This window comes from Ursus americanus, chromosome 25 (genome assembly GCF_024610735.1).
Source record: "Ursus americanus isolate L20-20 chromosome 25, mUrsAme1.1.p, whole genome shotgun sequence".
NCBI lineage: Eukaryota > Metazoa > Chordata > Mammalia > Carnivora > Ursidae > Ursus > Ursus americanus.
In genome coordinates this window covers 26,218,861-26,235,946 of record NC_142151.1, presented here as the reverse complement: position 1 = coordinate 26,235,946, position 17,086 = coordinate 26,218,861, and the positions used below count along the sequence as shown (strand labels likewise).

At 36.7% G+C, this 17,086-nt stretch overlaps 1 protein-coding gene across 3 annotated transcripts in view; it reads right to left on the bottom strand.

The window, feature by feature from the left end:
* The window catches only part of BMAL2 (basic helix-loop-helix ARNT like 2), a 113,055-nt gene that overhangs the window by 55,779 nt on the left and 40,190 nt on the right, over nt 1-17,086 (bottom strand). For 2 of the 3 annotated variants that reach the window (XR_006782313.2, XM_045811888.2), the window contains exons 2-4: nt 12,101-12,251; nt 10,506-10,607; nt 171-212 (exon numbers count right to left, since the gene is read on the bottom strand). Coding sequence is in view for 2 of the 3 variants with exons in the window: in XM_045811888.2 (XP_045667844.1) it covers nt 171-212; nt 10,506-10,607; nt 12,101-12,251 (295 nt within the window). In the remaining variant the exon portion in view is untranslated. The remainder of the gene's footprint in view (nt 1-170; nt 213-10,505; nt 10,608-12,100; nt 12,252-17,086) is intronic. The other variant, XM_045811889.2, reaches the window with a different exon arrangement.

Genomic DNA, 17,086 nt, shown 5'->3' with positions numbered 1-17,086 from the left:
AGAAAAGCTAACAGGTACTTGATAATCACCACTTTTCAGAGCATGACGAATGAGAAAAACCTATTATTCGTGAGTCAATTCTATCTTGACGTCACCTTTTACTTTGGCTAAAGGTTTGCAAGTGCAACCTTTTCCACCCACCATCTACCAAACTCAATGGTTCAATGTACCTGAAGGACTTCATTTTTACTTGTTGTTCACCATCTTCCATTCTACAAAAAAGCAGGATAAAATGTCAAACTACATGAAACAGCTTTTATGTAATTCTTGAAAGAAAAAATCAGTGGTGAGATTAAGTACCATATTCCTAAACGCTATTAAGTCTTTAGTTAGAAATGCTACCCTCAGCTCCTAATGACCCGAAATGATTATTACTGTCAACACGAGTGGTAGTTCTCTTCCTAAGGCTGACAGGCACTCATCCCCATCAGGGCAACAAAAACTGCTAACTGACAATGTACAGTAATTGGTGCTCTACTTAAAAATCATCTCACGCAAATCCTGAGAAATATAATTGTCATATGAATAATATTAAATAGAATAATTTTTAAACATGTGATGGCTTAACCAAAAATTGTGTAGTGGCTGTATTAAAATAGCCTAAAAATGAATGAAAAATCTCAGACCTTTCAACAAAAGAAATTAATTTGTTAAAATTTGTTTTTTAATTAAATATCTTGAAAACTGGAAACTCCGATCACTTGCCAATATTAACATTCACAGTAGTATATTCTCTAGCAGAATATGCCAAATGTATATGAGTGTGAATATGTATGTACATGTATTTAAGAAATGTAGTTACCATCAGACCACTATTACAATGAAATATACCGATGGTGACAGACTACATTCAACATTAAAAAATTATGCAGGCTGAGTTTTCAAAAATATGTATTTTTAAAAATATTTTTCCGAGGGTATCAAAACAAACAAACAAAAATAGACTCTTAAATGCAAAGACCAAACTGGTGGTTACCAGAAGGGAGGCAGATGAGGGGAGGGACAAAATAGGTGAAGGGAATTAGGAGGTACAAAATTCCAGTTATAAATGAGTCACAGGGATGCAAAGTACAGCACAGGGTATACAGTCAATGATATTATAATAACATCATAGGGTGACAGATGGTAAGTACATTTATCATAGTGAGCATTAAGTCCTGTGTGGAATTGTCAAATCACTACGTCGTACAAACAAATCTAATATTACACTGTCAACTGAACTACAAGGAAAAAAAACTCAAAAGAAATGGTGAAATCCAAACCTACTGTACTTATGAAATCCAAATATACTATTATTTAATGGTCCCTGGTAGAACAGAAAAAAGGCACGATCATGTCTTACCCAAACAATTCATTTCTTTTTTGCAGCACAAACCTGGGTAATTGCAAATACAATCAAAACATTCTCCAGATTTGCTACTTTTCATGCCTTCCTCTTTTTAAAACCATCTTTCTTTGGTTTCTGAGATACTAGTCCTACTTCAGAGCCATGTCTTCTCACTTTTGGGGTAGGATTTCCCTCCTCCCTTTAAAGTGTTTAGGCTTGAGTCCCCCCAGAGTATATCCTCAGCCCCCAAGTCTTCCCACTCCACACACTTCCCCCAGTGACTGCCTCCATGCCAATCACTGCAATGGCTTTCTGAACATTAGTGACATGTGAATCTCCATCTCCAGACCAGGTGTCACCCCAAAGTTCCAGACCCTCATATCCAACTGCCCAGTTGAAGATCCCAGAATGAACCATGTTCTCATTGTGTCCAAAACTGAATTCACCATCTGTCCCTTGATCTCAGCGTATATCATCATTCTGGACACTTTCTGTATGCCTGCTCTCCTTAACCAACAATCATGAATTCTCTTTTAAATGTGTTATGACACAATGTGTCATAACATGCCCTTCCCTTTCCATGCCCTGCTGTCCAGGACCACTCTCTTAGACCAATGCTCTGAAAACAAACCCTAGCAAGAACTTCTCAGCTATTTTCTCTGCCTCCTGGATTTTCCTTCTTTAGCCTATCCTCCATGCTCTTCCCAGAGTGATTCTTTGAGAATGTAAGTCTGTACCATTTCACACCTGGTAGGATAGCTATATTATTTTTAAAAATGGAAAATAACGAGTGTCAGCACAGATATGGAGAAACTGGATTCCTAGCACATTGCTGGTGGGAATGTAAAATGGTACAGCCACTGTCGAAAACAGGTCTGTGGTTCCTCAAAAACTAAACATAGGATTACCATATGACCCAGCAATTCTCCCAGGTATATACCAAAAAGAATTTAAGGCAAGGACTCAAACAGACACTTGTATGTCAATGTACATATTAGCATTATTCACAGTAGCCAAAAGATAGGAACAACCTAAATGCCCACCAACAGATAAATGGATAAACAAAATGTGATATATGGCAACCCCTGTGCAGAGTACCCCAGGCCCCTTCCTGGCCAGGCATGTACCCCTGCCTCAGCTCCAGCCGACACCCCTCCAAGGCACTCTCTCTACAGAGAGTCCTAAAACATACCTGTTTGCACCCACTTCAGCTATCCTACCAGGGCACCCTCTGTACAAAGAACTCAAGGGTCTCCTGGTCCACACACTGCTTCAGCTCCAGCCACCCCACCAGGACGCCCCTGCAAGTATTGCCCCCAGGAATCCTGGCTTACATTCACTTCAGTCATCCGGCCAGAGTGCCCTCTGTATAGAACCTGAAAAACACTCTGACCTCCAACAGCTTTAGCTTTAGCTGTTGGGACAGGATGCCCACTGCATGAATAATCCTGGGATCCCCTGGCATACACCCACTTCAGCTTCCCCTGTTCTGCTAGGGTGCCCTCTGTGTGGAGAACTCAGGGATACCCCAAATAATATCCACGTCAGCTTCAGCTATGCAGCTAAGTTTCCCTCTGGGTGTAGAGCCTCGGGACACCCCAGCATGTACCCACTCTAGCTTTAGTTATTCTGCCAGGGCACCTGCTGCAGGGAGAGCTCAGGGACCACACTGACCTGTACCCACTTCACCTATCCTGCCAGCGTGCCCACTGTGTGGAGAGTCCCGGGACACCCAGCCCATGCCAGCCACATCTCCAGCCAGTGAAAGTCACCAAGCACACAAGGTCTACATAGGGGATGACCATACACAAGCCCATTCCTTCAAATTTAGAAGTAGTTATTCTGCTTAATTCAAAGAAACAAACATAGGAAGTCAGGCAAAATGGGGAGACAGAGAAATATGCTCCAAAAGAAAGAACAAGACAAAACCTCAGAAAAAGGAGCTAAATGAAATGGAGATAAACAATATGCCTGATAAAGAATTTGAAGTAATGATCATAAAGATGGTCACTGGGCTGGAGAGAAGAGTGAATAAACTCAGTGAGACCTTCAATAAAGAGATAAAAAAATGTAAAAAAAGAACCAATCAGAGTTGAAGAATACAGTAACTGAAATAAAAAATACATGAGAGAGAAACAGCAGTAGATTAGAGGATGCAGAATATACCAGCAAGCTGGAAGACAGGATAATGAAAAGCACACAAGCTGAATAACAAAAAGAGAAAATAATAAACAAATGAAGGTTGATTAAAGGATCTCTTGGACAGCATCAAGTGAAAAAATATTTTCACTATGGGGGACCTAGAAGAAGCAGCAAGAGAGAAAGGGAAAAAAACTTATTTGAAGAAGTAATAGCTGAAAACTTCCCTAACATAGGGAAGGAAATAGATATCTAGGTCCAAGAAGCACAGAGTTCTAAGCAAGATGAACCCAAGGAGGTCCAAATCAACACACATAATTAAAATGTCAAAGGTTAAAGAGAGACTTTGGGGGCACCTGGCTGGCTCGGTCAGTACAGCATGCAACTTTTGATCTCAGGGTCGTGAGTTCAAGCCCTACACTGGGCACAGAGCCTACTTTAAAAATAAATATATAAAGAGAGACTTTCAAAGGCAGTAAGAGAGAAGCAAACAGTTACCTACAAGAAAAACCCCGTAAGGCTATCAGCTGAGTTTTCAGCAGAAACTTTGCAGGCCAAAAGAAAGTCGCATGATATGTTCAAGGTACTGATGGAAAAAACCTATAGCCAAAAATATTCTACCTGGCAAGGGCATCGTTCAGAATTGAAGTTCCCCCCAAAATGATTTTATTACCACTAAACTAGCTTTACAAGAAATGTTAAAGGTACCTCTTTAAGTGGAAAAGAAATGGCCATGATTAGATGTTAGAAAATTATGAATAAAGATACAAAATATGACAGCATATACATAAAACATGAAGGAAAGGGTGAAATAAGGTGTGTTTTGTTTTTGTTTTTGTTTTAGGATGTGTTTGAACTTAAATGACCACCAGCTTAAAAAGAGTGCTATGTACTTAGGATGTTGTATATGAACCTCATGGTACCACAAACCCAAAACCTATAATAGACACAAAAAAAAGGGAAAAAAAAAAAAAGCCAAACATAATGCTACAGAAACTCATCAATCACAAAGAAAGGGAGCAAGAGAAGAACTACAAAAACAACCATAAAAAAAATAACGAAATGGCAATAAGTACATACCTACCAATAATTACTTTAAATATAAATGGCCTAAATGCTTTAATCAAAAGACATAGGGTGGCAGAACGGGTAAAAACAAATGCTCTACAAAAGACTTACCTCAGACCTAAAGACACATATAGATTGAAAGCAAAAAGATAGAAAAAAATATTCCATGCAAATGGAAGTGGGGTAAAAAAAAAAAAATCTGGGGTAAGAATACTTGTATCAGACAAAATAGACTTTAAAGTGAAGACTGTAACAAGAGTCAAAGAAAGCCATTACATAATGATAAAGGGATCCATCCAACAAGAGTACAGAACAATTGTACATATCCATGCATCTAATATAGGAGCACCTAAATACATAATGCAAACATTAATGAATATAGAGAAACTGACGGTAATACAATGATGACATCAATGGGTATTTCATCCAGGCAGAAAATCAATACGGAAACCATGGCTTTGAACAACACGTTAGACCAGATGGACTTAACACATATATACAGAACATTCCATCTAAAAATAACAGAATACACATTCTTTTTAAGTGCACATGAAACATTCTGCAGAATAGATCACTTGTTAGGCCATAAAACAAGTCTCAATAAACTTAAGAAAATTGAAATCCATGCCATGCATCTTTTCTAACCACAACTACATGAAACTAGAAATCAATCACCAAAAAAAACTTAAAAAACCCACAAACACATGGAAGCAAAATAACAATAGGTCAACAAAGAAATCAAAGAGAAAATTAAGAAAGAGAGAAAAATGAAAATACAATAGTCCAAAATCTTTGGAACATGGCAAAAGCATTTCCAGGAGGGAAATACATAGCAATACTGGCCTACATCAAAAAAAAAAAAAAAAAAAAGGAAACAAACCAAGAAAAAAGCTCAAACAATCTAACCATACATCTAAAAGAACTAGCAAAAGAGAAACAAAGCCCAAGATGAGTAGAAGGAAGGAAATAATAAAGATCAGAGCAGAAATAAATGATGTAATGATGTAGACTAAAAAAATAAAAAGAAAAAAATCAAGAAAACCAAGAGCTGGTTATTTGAAAAGATAAACAAAATTGATAAACCCTTAGCCAGACTCATCAAGGAATAAAAAGAGAAAGGACCCAAATAAATAAAATTAGAAACAAAGAGGAAAAATAAGAATACCACAGAAATATGGAAGGATTATAAGAAAATACTACAAAAATTGGGCAAGCTACAAGAAATGGATAAATTCCTAGAAACATACAGTCTTCTAAAACTGAATCAGGAAAAAACAGAACATCTGAACAGACCAATTACTAGTACTGAAATTGAATTGGTAATTAAAAAAAAAATGTGAGATTGAGCCCCATATCGAGTTCTTTGCTGAGCATGGAGCCTGCTTAGGATTCTCTCTCTCCATCTCCACCCCACCCCCCCACAACCCACTCACACTCTCTCTCTTAAAAAAAAAAAAAAAAAAAGCAGGAACCGATGGATTCACAGGTGAATTCTAAACACTTAAAGAGTTAATACCTATTCTCCTCAATCTATTCCAAAAAATAGAACGAAGGCTTCCAAATACATTCTATGAGGCCAGCATTATCCTGATACCAAAACCAGGCAAAGACACCACAAAAAAACCCCAACTATAAGCCAATATCTCTGATGAGCATAGATGTAAAAATCCTTAACAAAATATTAGCAAACCACATTCGACAATACACTAAAAAGATCATTCACCATGATCAAACAGGATTTATTCTGGGGATTCAAGGATGGGTCAATATTTGCAAATCAACCAACATGATACATATCAACAAAACGAAGAATAAAAATCATATGATCTTCTCAGGGCACCTGGGTGGCTCAGTCAGTTAAGCATCCAACTCTTGGTTTCAGCTCAGGGCATGATCTCAGGGTCCTGGGATCAAACCCCATGTAGGGATCCCTGCTCAGTGGGGACTCTTCTTGTCTCTCTCTCACTCTGCCCCTCCCCCTCATGCTCTCAATCTCTATCTCTAAAATAAATAAATCTTTTTAAAAAAATCATGATCTTCTCAATAGATTCAGAAAAAGCATTTGACAAAATTCAACTTCCATTCATGATAAAAACTCTCAACAAAGTGGGTTTAGAAGGAACATACCTCGACATAATATGGGCCATATATGAAAAAATCAAAGTCAACATCATACTCAGTGGTGAAGGACTAAGAGATTTTCCTCTAAGACCAGGGACAACACAAGGATGTCCACTCACCACTTTTATTCAAGATGATATTGGAAGTCCTAGTCACAGCAATCAGACTAGAAAAAGAAATAAGAGGCAATCATATCAGTAAGGAAGAAGTGAAACTGTCACTGTTTGTAGATGACATGATTTTACATATAGAAAACCCTAAAGCCTCCATCAAAAAACTATTAAAACTAATAAATTCAGTAAAGTTGCAGGATACAAAATTAATATACTGAAATCCACTGCATTTTTATACACTAGTTTGTTATAAACTAGCAGAAAGATTTTATGTGAACAATCCCATTTGCAATTGCACCAAAAAGACTAAAATATCTAGGAATAAACTTAACCAAGGAGGTAAGAGACCCATGCTCTGAAAACTAAAACACTGATGAAAAGAAACTAAAGATGACACAAATAAATGGAAAGACATTCCATGTTCATGGAAGTAAAGAATATTGTTATACGCAACCAATGAATCATTGAACACTACATCAAAAACTAATGATGTATTATATGTTGGCTAATTGAATTTAAAATTTTTTTTTTAAATGTCCATTCTGCCCAAGGCAACGTAAAAATTCAACGCAATCCCTATCAACATACCAACAGCATTTTTCAGAACTAAAACAAACAATCCTACAACTGGTATGGAACCACAAAAGACTCCAAATAGCCAAAGCAATCTTGAAAAAGAACAAAACTGAAGGTATCACAGTTCCAGATTTCAAGATACACTACAAAGCTACAGTAATCAAAACGGTATGGTACTGGCACAAAAACAGACACATAGATCAATGGGATAGAATAAAGAGCCCAGAAATAAACCCACCATTATAAGGTCAATTAATCTATGACAAAGGAGGCAAGAATATGTAATGGGCAAAAGAAAATCTCTTCAACAAATGGTGCTGGGAAAACTGGAATGCTTTCTAACACCATTCACAAAAATAAACTCAAAATGGATGAAAGACCTATATGCGAGAACGGAAACCATAAAAATTCTAGAAGAGAATTCAGGCAGTAATTTCTCTGCCATTGGCTGTAACAATATTTTTCTAGATACATCTCCTAAGACAAGGGAAACAAAAGCAAAAATAAACTACTGGACCTACATCAAAATAAAAAGCTGTTGTGCAGCTTCAATATAACAAGGCAACCTAAATGGGAGAAGATATTTGCAAATTCCATATCTAATAAGGGGTTAATATCCAAAATAAAAAAGAACTTCTACAACTTAACACCCCAAAAATAAACAGTCTGATTTAAATATGGGCAGAGGACCTGAAAAGACATTTTTCCAAAGACATACAGATGGCCAACAGACACAAGGAAAGATGCTAATCATTAATCATCAGGGAAATGCAAATCAAAACCACAAGATAACACTTTTCATCTGTCAGAATAACTAAAAACAAATGAGAAATAACAAGTGTTGGAGAGGATGTACAGAAAATGGAACCCTCATGCACTGTGGTGGGAATGTAAATTAGTACAGCCACTGTGGAGAGCAGTATGGAAGGTTCTCAAAAAATTTAAAAACAGAAATACCATATGATCCAAGAATTCCACTACTGGGTATTTACCCAATAAAACCAAAACACTAATTCAAAAAGATACATGCACCCCTATGTTTATTGCAACATTATTTATAATAGCCGAGATATAGAAGCAACCTGAGTGTCCATCAATAGACAAATGGATAAAAAAGTAGTACACACACACGTACATGCACGAATATTACACAGCCACATAAAAGATGAGATCTTGCCATTTGCAACATGGAAGGACCCAGAGGATATTAAGCTAAGTGAAAATGTCTGACTGTGAAAGACAAATACCATGATTTCACTCATGTGGCATCTAAAAAACAAATGAATAAACTAAAAGCAGGGTCAGACCTATAAATACAGAGAATTAATGGTTGCCAGAGGGAAGGAGGGTGGGGGATGGGCAAATGGGTGAAGGGGTGTGGGAGATCCGGGCTTCCACTTATAGAATGAATAAGTCATGGGAATATAAGGCACAGCATAGGGAATATTGTCAATGATATTGTAATAGCAGCGTATGGTGACAGACTGTAGCTTATGTGGTAAGCATAGTATAATGTATAGCGACGTTGACTATGTTGTACATCTGATATTAATGTAAGTAACATTGTTAAAAAATGTGGTATCTACATAGAAGGGAATATTAGCCATAAAAAGAATAAATTTCTGATATATGCTATAACATACAGGAAATCTGAAAATATAATGCTAAGTGAAATAAGCCAGACACAAAAGGACAAACATTGCATGACTCTACTTATATAAAATATCTAGAACAGGCAAAATCATAGAGCTAGAAAGTAGGCTAGAGGTTACCAGGGACTGAAGGAAACAAGGTACGAAATATTATTTAATGCATACAGAGTTTCTAGTTGGGGTAATAAAAATGTTTTGGAAACAGGCAGTAGTAATGGTTGTACAACATTGTGACTGTAACTAATGCCACTGAACTAGACGTTAAAAAATGGTTGAAATGGCAATTTTTATGTTATATATATATTTTACCAAATTAAAAAAGTCCAAAGGCCCACAATTTTTGTTTAAATGTAATTTGACAAGTCCTCTCATGCTTAAAATCCTATTTTCCTAATTGCATGCAAGATAATTTCAACAGATATTTTTGACCTAGTCCACGTTCATCTCCCAAGCGTCATAGCTCACCCACCTCTGTGTACGCCCCTGCGCTATTGTGCCAGCCACTTGTTTCCTGATTAGCAGAGTGTTGTTTCATATTTCATGCCCTAGGCCTCTACACAGTTCTTCCTTCTACCTAAAATACCTCCTCTACTCCTGCTCTGAAGGGCTCACTTCCATTCTTCATATAAAACTCAGCTTAAGTTGGGGCACCTGAGTGGCTCAGTCGTTAAGCATCTGCCTTCGGCTCAGGTCATGATCGCAGGGTCCTGGGATTGAGCCCCGCATCAGACTCACCTGCACCACTCAGAGCCTGCTTCTTCCTCTCCCACTCCCCCTGCTTGTGTTCCCTCTCTCGCTGGCTGTCTCTCTGTCAACTAAATAAATAAAATCTTAAAAAAAAACAAACAAACCACAAAACTTAGCTTAAGTCAACCTCTGCAGGAAGCTGTCCTTCCCTCCTAATCTCAATCTTATTTAAATGCCCAACTGTCTTCATTGCCACGGTACCTGGGGTATGTATTATGACGGTTATCATAATGTGTAATAATTATCTGTATCTTTCTCATTTGTACATGTTTCTTATGTCTTATCTGTATTTCTCCCTCTTAGTCTGCTGGGTATCACATACTAGGTACTCAAGAAATATTTAATGATTACATTCCAGGGAATCTTCACCCATGACCCTTTTAAAAGAATCAGCTCTCCATTCAAAACCAAGAGTGCTGCAGAAATGGTAAACATTCTCATACATTCTTCTTTGTTTAAAAATACCCAATATTCTGGGGCTCCAACAATGGAATCAACTTCATGTCTACTGACTGGCTTTCATGCCCTGAGTCTCTGGGAAGGCTGCTATAAAATCAGTACTTTGTAAAACCCATAAAGTACTTTGACATCCACCATTTCCTTAGAGGAATGGAAAATGGTGGAATGAAGGAAGGATTGGGGTAGAATGGAGAAGCTCTCAGGTAGAGAATGAACAAATCAGTGGGGTATATACTCTCTGTCTACTGCCATTATACTCCTTCTTCAAGCAGGAATTATGTCAAATCGAAGTCCAGAACTTACCTGCTGCCACTGGATGCTGATATTTCTATCCTTGTTGAAAGAAGATAGGTAAAAGGATTCTGAGAGAGCTTTTCCACCACTTTTTCTGTCATGATTCCTGACCTGGAAGGAAGGAGGTCTTGGGTCACTTCTACCCATACATGCTGGGAAATGGACAACATGGTTATCCTCATGTGCCCGAAGTCCCCTACCCTGTCCAGCGGCAGAGAGACAGGAAGCAGGGTGTAATGAAGAAAGTACCACACTAACAATCAGGCATTTTGACTAGTTGTGCAATGTTAGGCAAGCCACTTGATATTTCAGCATCCTGGCTTCTTCATTTTCTAAACTGTGGGCAACTGGCTAATCTTCACTGTTGTCTTCTGCCAAAAAATCATTATCTGCCACTACTTTGCGAGTTTCTATTACTTCCCCCACCACTGACCCCACTTGCCCATTCACTCCCCACACCACTGTGAGGTCTCGACCACGCCCCCTTTGTGGCACAAAACTGTTACGTCTATTACTCACTGCTCCACTTCGACAGCCACAATCTTCTTTAGATACTAAGAAAGAGCAATGGTGCTTATGATTCTGAATCACTTCAAGCTTGAGCTGAGCGAGTGGTGACCACAAACTGATAATTTAGGATGAAAAACAGTAAACAGTTCTAGACAGTCACTTGGTCAGTTGTAGTTATTTATGATCATTCGCATTTATAGAAGAGTCTAAGAGAATACAGACAACCCAAAACAGTAGATAACCTTCAAGTCATTCATACGTGGCTTGAGAAGAGCATTGGTACTTGCATTTGAATAACACGGATTCTGCTGTCTTGGGAGTTTTAGCTAAATCAGAAAGCATACTGAGAAGAACAGGCTTAAAAAGAGCTAGCTTGTTTCCGTATGTCCTCATCTTGTCCCCCTACTCAAAATTCTTCCCTTCATTCATGGAGACCTATCATTAACTTTCTCATTTATGTAAAGTACCAGCCTAAGATGGAGTACTCTAGATCGCAGCATTTACTTTGCCTTATCATTTTCACCATACAAATCCTAGCTTTGGGAAGTTTAGTAAAGAGTATTTGGGGATACAAGCTGCATTAAGCAATAAAAATAAACAAGGAGATAGCAAGTATCCTCAACACTGACTTTATTATCTACTCGGCTTAATAAACATGGAAACAAGAGTTTTATGATTTAACTGGCCACAGAGACCAAGGGTTGGTTATTATATAAATGATGGATAAGGTAGGAAGCAACATTATTTATTATTGTAAGGGAAACATGCAGGAAGATGTTCTCCTCATGGTTAAGCAATTCAATTAGGAAGGTTAAGTATCTTACTGTGACCATAAATGTTAAACAAATTAACCTTATGTTCCTATGTCTTTCAGACTCCAGCTGTGCCAACCCCCACCCCCAGATATCTAATAAGCTTCAAAGTTGGATTGGAAAGTTAAAGATCGGTGACAGGTGGCAGCTGGATGGATAAATACTTGTCCCTATCCAAATGTTACCGTGTAACTGAAAATCATCAATGATTTAAAAAGTTATCTTTCCTTTTTTTCCTTAGAATGAAAGATTTCATGGGGTTAGAGGAATAAATTCACTTACTGGGATGGGTCTGAATCACTTCCTTTTCGTTTTCTTGGGAACTCTACCACGTGTGGGCTGAGGGATCCAATAGTTGTTGGTTTTGTCCACAGGCTCATATGACTGGAAACCACAGGAGAAATGAACTGGTTCTCTTCTCTCAGTTTTCTGTCTGTGAGAGAGAAAGCACAATAGGACATCTATTTTTAATATTGACTTTTACTTTACACATATCCCTATCACACGTTTTAAGTGGTTTTTCTATCTTGATATTTTAAAAATATCAATAACAACATAACAGAATGAAAGACAAACTATGTAAACTCAAATACTAGTTAGAAATGTATTTGTGAGTCCATATTTTTAAGCTTATTTCCCCCATTTAACTGTAAAAGAATTGCAGAAAATAGGGAAAACACAAATAATAGAAAGGAAGGGGGAAATCAAATGTCACCAACTGATGTTACTATTTAGAGATATTTCCCTTTAGAATTTTTTCCACGGTTGTCATTAAGGTAATTGAAATCATAGCGTAAAGTATATTCTACTTCATTTACAAATCACTGTGATAATTTTGTGCTATTACAAATTCTTTATAAATGATTCTAATGACTATAATATACCATCATGTAGATGTGTCTTAACTACTTAAACATTCTTTTTAAAAAGATTTTTAAAATTTATTTATTGAGAGAGAGAGTGCTCACATGCAAGAAGGGGGGAGGAGCAGAGGGAGAGAGAGAGAGAATCCCAAGCTGACTCCCCACTTGGTGTGGAATGTGACGAGGAGCTCGATCTTACAACCCTGAGATCATGACCTGAGCTGAAATCAAGAGTCGGTTGCTTAAGTGACTGAGCCACCCGGTTGCCCTGCTACTTAAACATTCTCCTGTTGTTATAAATCTATGTTTCAACCACCACAAATATGTATTGTGGTACACAAAGCTTTTAATCTACTGGTTATTTCATTTAGATGGCATCTCAGAATAGCATCAAGGGATGTGAATATTTTTAACCCTAAATTGCTAAATAAGTTAATAAAATCCTTTTTTTATAAAGTGTGGTTTATTAAATGTTTTATAAAATATAAAAATCAGAATCACTGAACTAAAAATAACCTATAGCCCAAAAGTGAGCCTCCCTGAATAACTGTATTTCTCATATCAAAATGGATATAACAAGTTTAAAATCATCTGTAACTTACAAAATACATTGAAAATATATAAGAAGTATTAACAAAGAGAATGCAACAAATCTACAACAGTGGGAAATTTTTAACACATCTCTAGCAGTAACTGACAGATCAAACATTCAAAAACAAGGATAGAGGAAATTTGATCCATATAATGGACAAGCTTGGTGTAATAGACATATATAGACCACTACTCCTAGCAGCTTCAAAATCCAGTGTTTGTTTGGGGGCACCCATGGAGCATTTATAAAAATTGACAATATGCTGGACAAAAAGCAAGTAAGTCTTAACAGTTTCAAAAGAATGATATGCTACATCAAACATTTACTGACTCAATGTAATTGTGCTAGACAACAGTAACAAAAAGATAATTAGAAAATCCTTATATCTTTAAAAATTAAAAAAATACACAACTCATTCAAAACAGAATTCAAACATAAAATTATATTTAGAAATAAATAATAAAAAATATTATACATTAAAGTGTGTGGAGATAGTGAAAGCATTATGTAGAGGAAAGTTTTAACCTGTATTTTAAGAAATTAGAAAAAGATTAGTAAAAAAAATCCAAAGAATTCAAAGAAACGAAATCATTAATAACAGACGTATTGAAATACAACGCAAACAAGTGCAGATCAAAAAGCTAAATATAGATTCTTCTAAAACACTGGAAACTCTAGTAACTCTATGGCAAGATTTTTTAAGGAAAAAAGAGGACATAAATAAATATTAAAGAACATAGGATCATAATTTTAGTTGTTCTAGATATTTCAAAGACAGGAAAAATTTCATGAACATTCTAAATATTTGAAATTTTAGATGAATGAAAAAATTCCTAGAGAATTTTAACAAAAACTGAAGCAAAAATAAAGACCTGAATATCACTATATTCTTTTTTACACAACTATTCCAATATACAGAAAAAGAAGGAATACATTGGCCCCCAACCCTTTTTATGACGCTTTCATAATTTTGAAATTAAAACCTGACAATGGCAGTACAATGAAAGAAAACTATAGGCCTATCTCATTTACGAATGAAGATACAAAAATCTTAACAAAATATTAGCAAAATTCAGAAATGTATAAAAAGAATCACCCATCATGACCAAGATAGTTTTATTCCAGGAGTGCAAGACTGGTTTGATATCAGTAAATCAATGAATATAATTTATAATTAATGGAAAAATGTGATCATCTCAATAGATACAAAAATATTTATGAAGAAATGTTGAAAGCATTCTCTTTAAAATCAGCACCAAGGACACCATTTATTACTACCCCTTTACAACACTAGAGTAGAAGACTTGTCAGTGGAGTAAGAAAGAAAAAGAAATATGAGATATAACAATTGGGAAGGAAGGGGCGCCTGGGTGGCTCAGTCGTTAAGCGTCTGCCTTCAGCTCAGGTCATGATCCCAGGGTCCTGGGATCGAGGCCCGCATCAGGCTCCCTGCTCAGCTCTCCCACTAGCCCTGCTGGTGTTCCCTTTCTTGCTGTGTCTCTCTCTGTCCAATAAATAAATTTAAAAATCTTTATAAAAAAAAAAAAAAGAATTGGGAAGGAAGAAAATTGCTATTACTGAGAAATAATATAGAAAACCCCAAATAATCAACAAATTATTAAAATTAGAAAGTGTAGCAAGTTGGCTGTATATAAAATCAATATATAAAAATCAATTGCTTTTCTATTCACCAGTAACAAACACTAAGAAAATGATATTTAAGAAGACACAATTTACAACAATCTAAAAAAATATAGAGTATCTAAAGAATAAATCAAATAAAACTGTATAAGATCTTTATGAAGAAAATTATGAAAATTTATTTAAACATTTTTTAAAAAGGTCCAAGCAAATGGAAAGATATACCATTGCTTATGGAATAGAGGCCTCAATATCATAAAGATGTCAATTTTCCTAAAATAGATGTGTACTTCCATTCCTCTCAAAAAAATTTTTTTTTCTGGTTGAACTTCACAAACAATATAAAATGTATATGGAAGTGCAATGGGTCATAAATAGCAAAGGAAAGATGAGACCACTTGCTCTATCAGATATCAAGACATTCTAAAGGCACAGTAATTAAGACAGTGTGGTATTGGTGTGGGGAGAGACAAACCAAAGGAAAAGCAGAGGGGGCCCAGACATGTATAAATGGACATCTGCTAAATGTCTGACATGGAATTTCAGATCAATGTGGGGAAAATAGCTTTTCATTAATTGGCCCTGGGCCAACTGGTTTTCTCTATGGAAAAGAATAAAACCGGACCCCCTACCATAAACCAAATATAGAAACCAATTCCAGCCGGAATGAAGATCTAAATGTAAAAGTAGAAATGTAACAGAGAAGGGGCACCTGGGTGGCACAGCCGTTAAGCGTCTGCCTTCGGCTCAGGGCGTGATCCCGGCGTTATGGGATCGAGCCCCACATCGGGCTCCTCTGCTGGGAGCCTGCTTCTTCCTCTCCCACTCCCCCTGCTTGTGTTCCCTCTCTCGCTGGCTGTCTCTATCTCTGTCGAATAAATAAATACAATCTTTAAAAAAAAAAAAAAAGAAATGTAACAGAGAAGACTGTAGAGGAGAGAGACTAACTTTATTTTATTGACAGAGAAAGAACTTTCCACAACATAAAAAGAGTGATAAAGGAAAGATGGATCAACTCAATCATTTTAAAATTAAGTTAATGTTGACTAAAAGATACCATAAAGAACATGAAATCACAAGTCACAAACTGGGAAATGATATTTGTCACACATATAAACAAAGGGTTACTACCTAGACTATATAAGGAATGCCTTTGCATCAATAAGGAAAAGACCGACAACCCAACAGAAAAATGGATAAAAGACTAACGGGCACTTCATAAAAGAATTCCAGTTGTCAATACACAAATGAAAAGATACTCAATCTCATTAGCAATTAGGAAGATCCAAAGTAAGCTGTAGCGATACACCCATCCCACGGCTACAATGGAAAAGTTTGAGGACACCAAGCATAAGTGAAGATGTGAAGGAATGGCAAGTTTTATGCTTTGCCGGTGGGAACATAAATTGTTACAACCACGTTGGAAGCCATTTCTGTATTACCTAATAAAGGTGAATATGCCATATAACATATGATTCAGCATTCCAGGCCTAAGTACATGGAAAAATGCCATGCATGTTAGGAGACATGTACAAGAAATGCATTATCAGCACTGCTTGTAACTGAACAGCAAAAATAAAAACCTGAGAAAACCGGAAACTAAATCTCCTTCAATGGATCGTTTATTTACTAAATGAAATACTAATGGCAGTAACAATGAATGACGTACTGATACCAACATGGATGAATCTCAAACTAGTAATTCTGGGGGGAAAAGTCATAGCTAAAAACATACAGCACTTTTATTTTTAATTAAAAAAAAAAAAAAGGCAGCAGAAGGGGCAGAGGGAGAGACAGAATCCTAGACAGGCTCCATGCCCAGTGCAGCCCAACATGGGGCTCCATCTCACCACCCCAAGATCATGACCACAGCAGAAATCAACAGTCCAAGGCTTAACCACCTGAGCCACCCAGGCGCCCCACAGCACATTTTTAAAAAAAATTTATATAAAGTTCAAAAATAAGTAAAACTAATCAATATTTTTTAGCAATATCTACAGAGGTTGCCACACTATACAGAAAGTAAAGGAACAGTTAACACAAAAGTCAGACTTCCCTTTGGGAGAAGAAAAGGTGCAGCTGTATGCAATCAGTGAAGGACACGCACAGGCGTCTAAGGAATTCATGTTCTACTTCTTAACCCTGGTGTGAGTTCACAGACTTTTTTTTTTA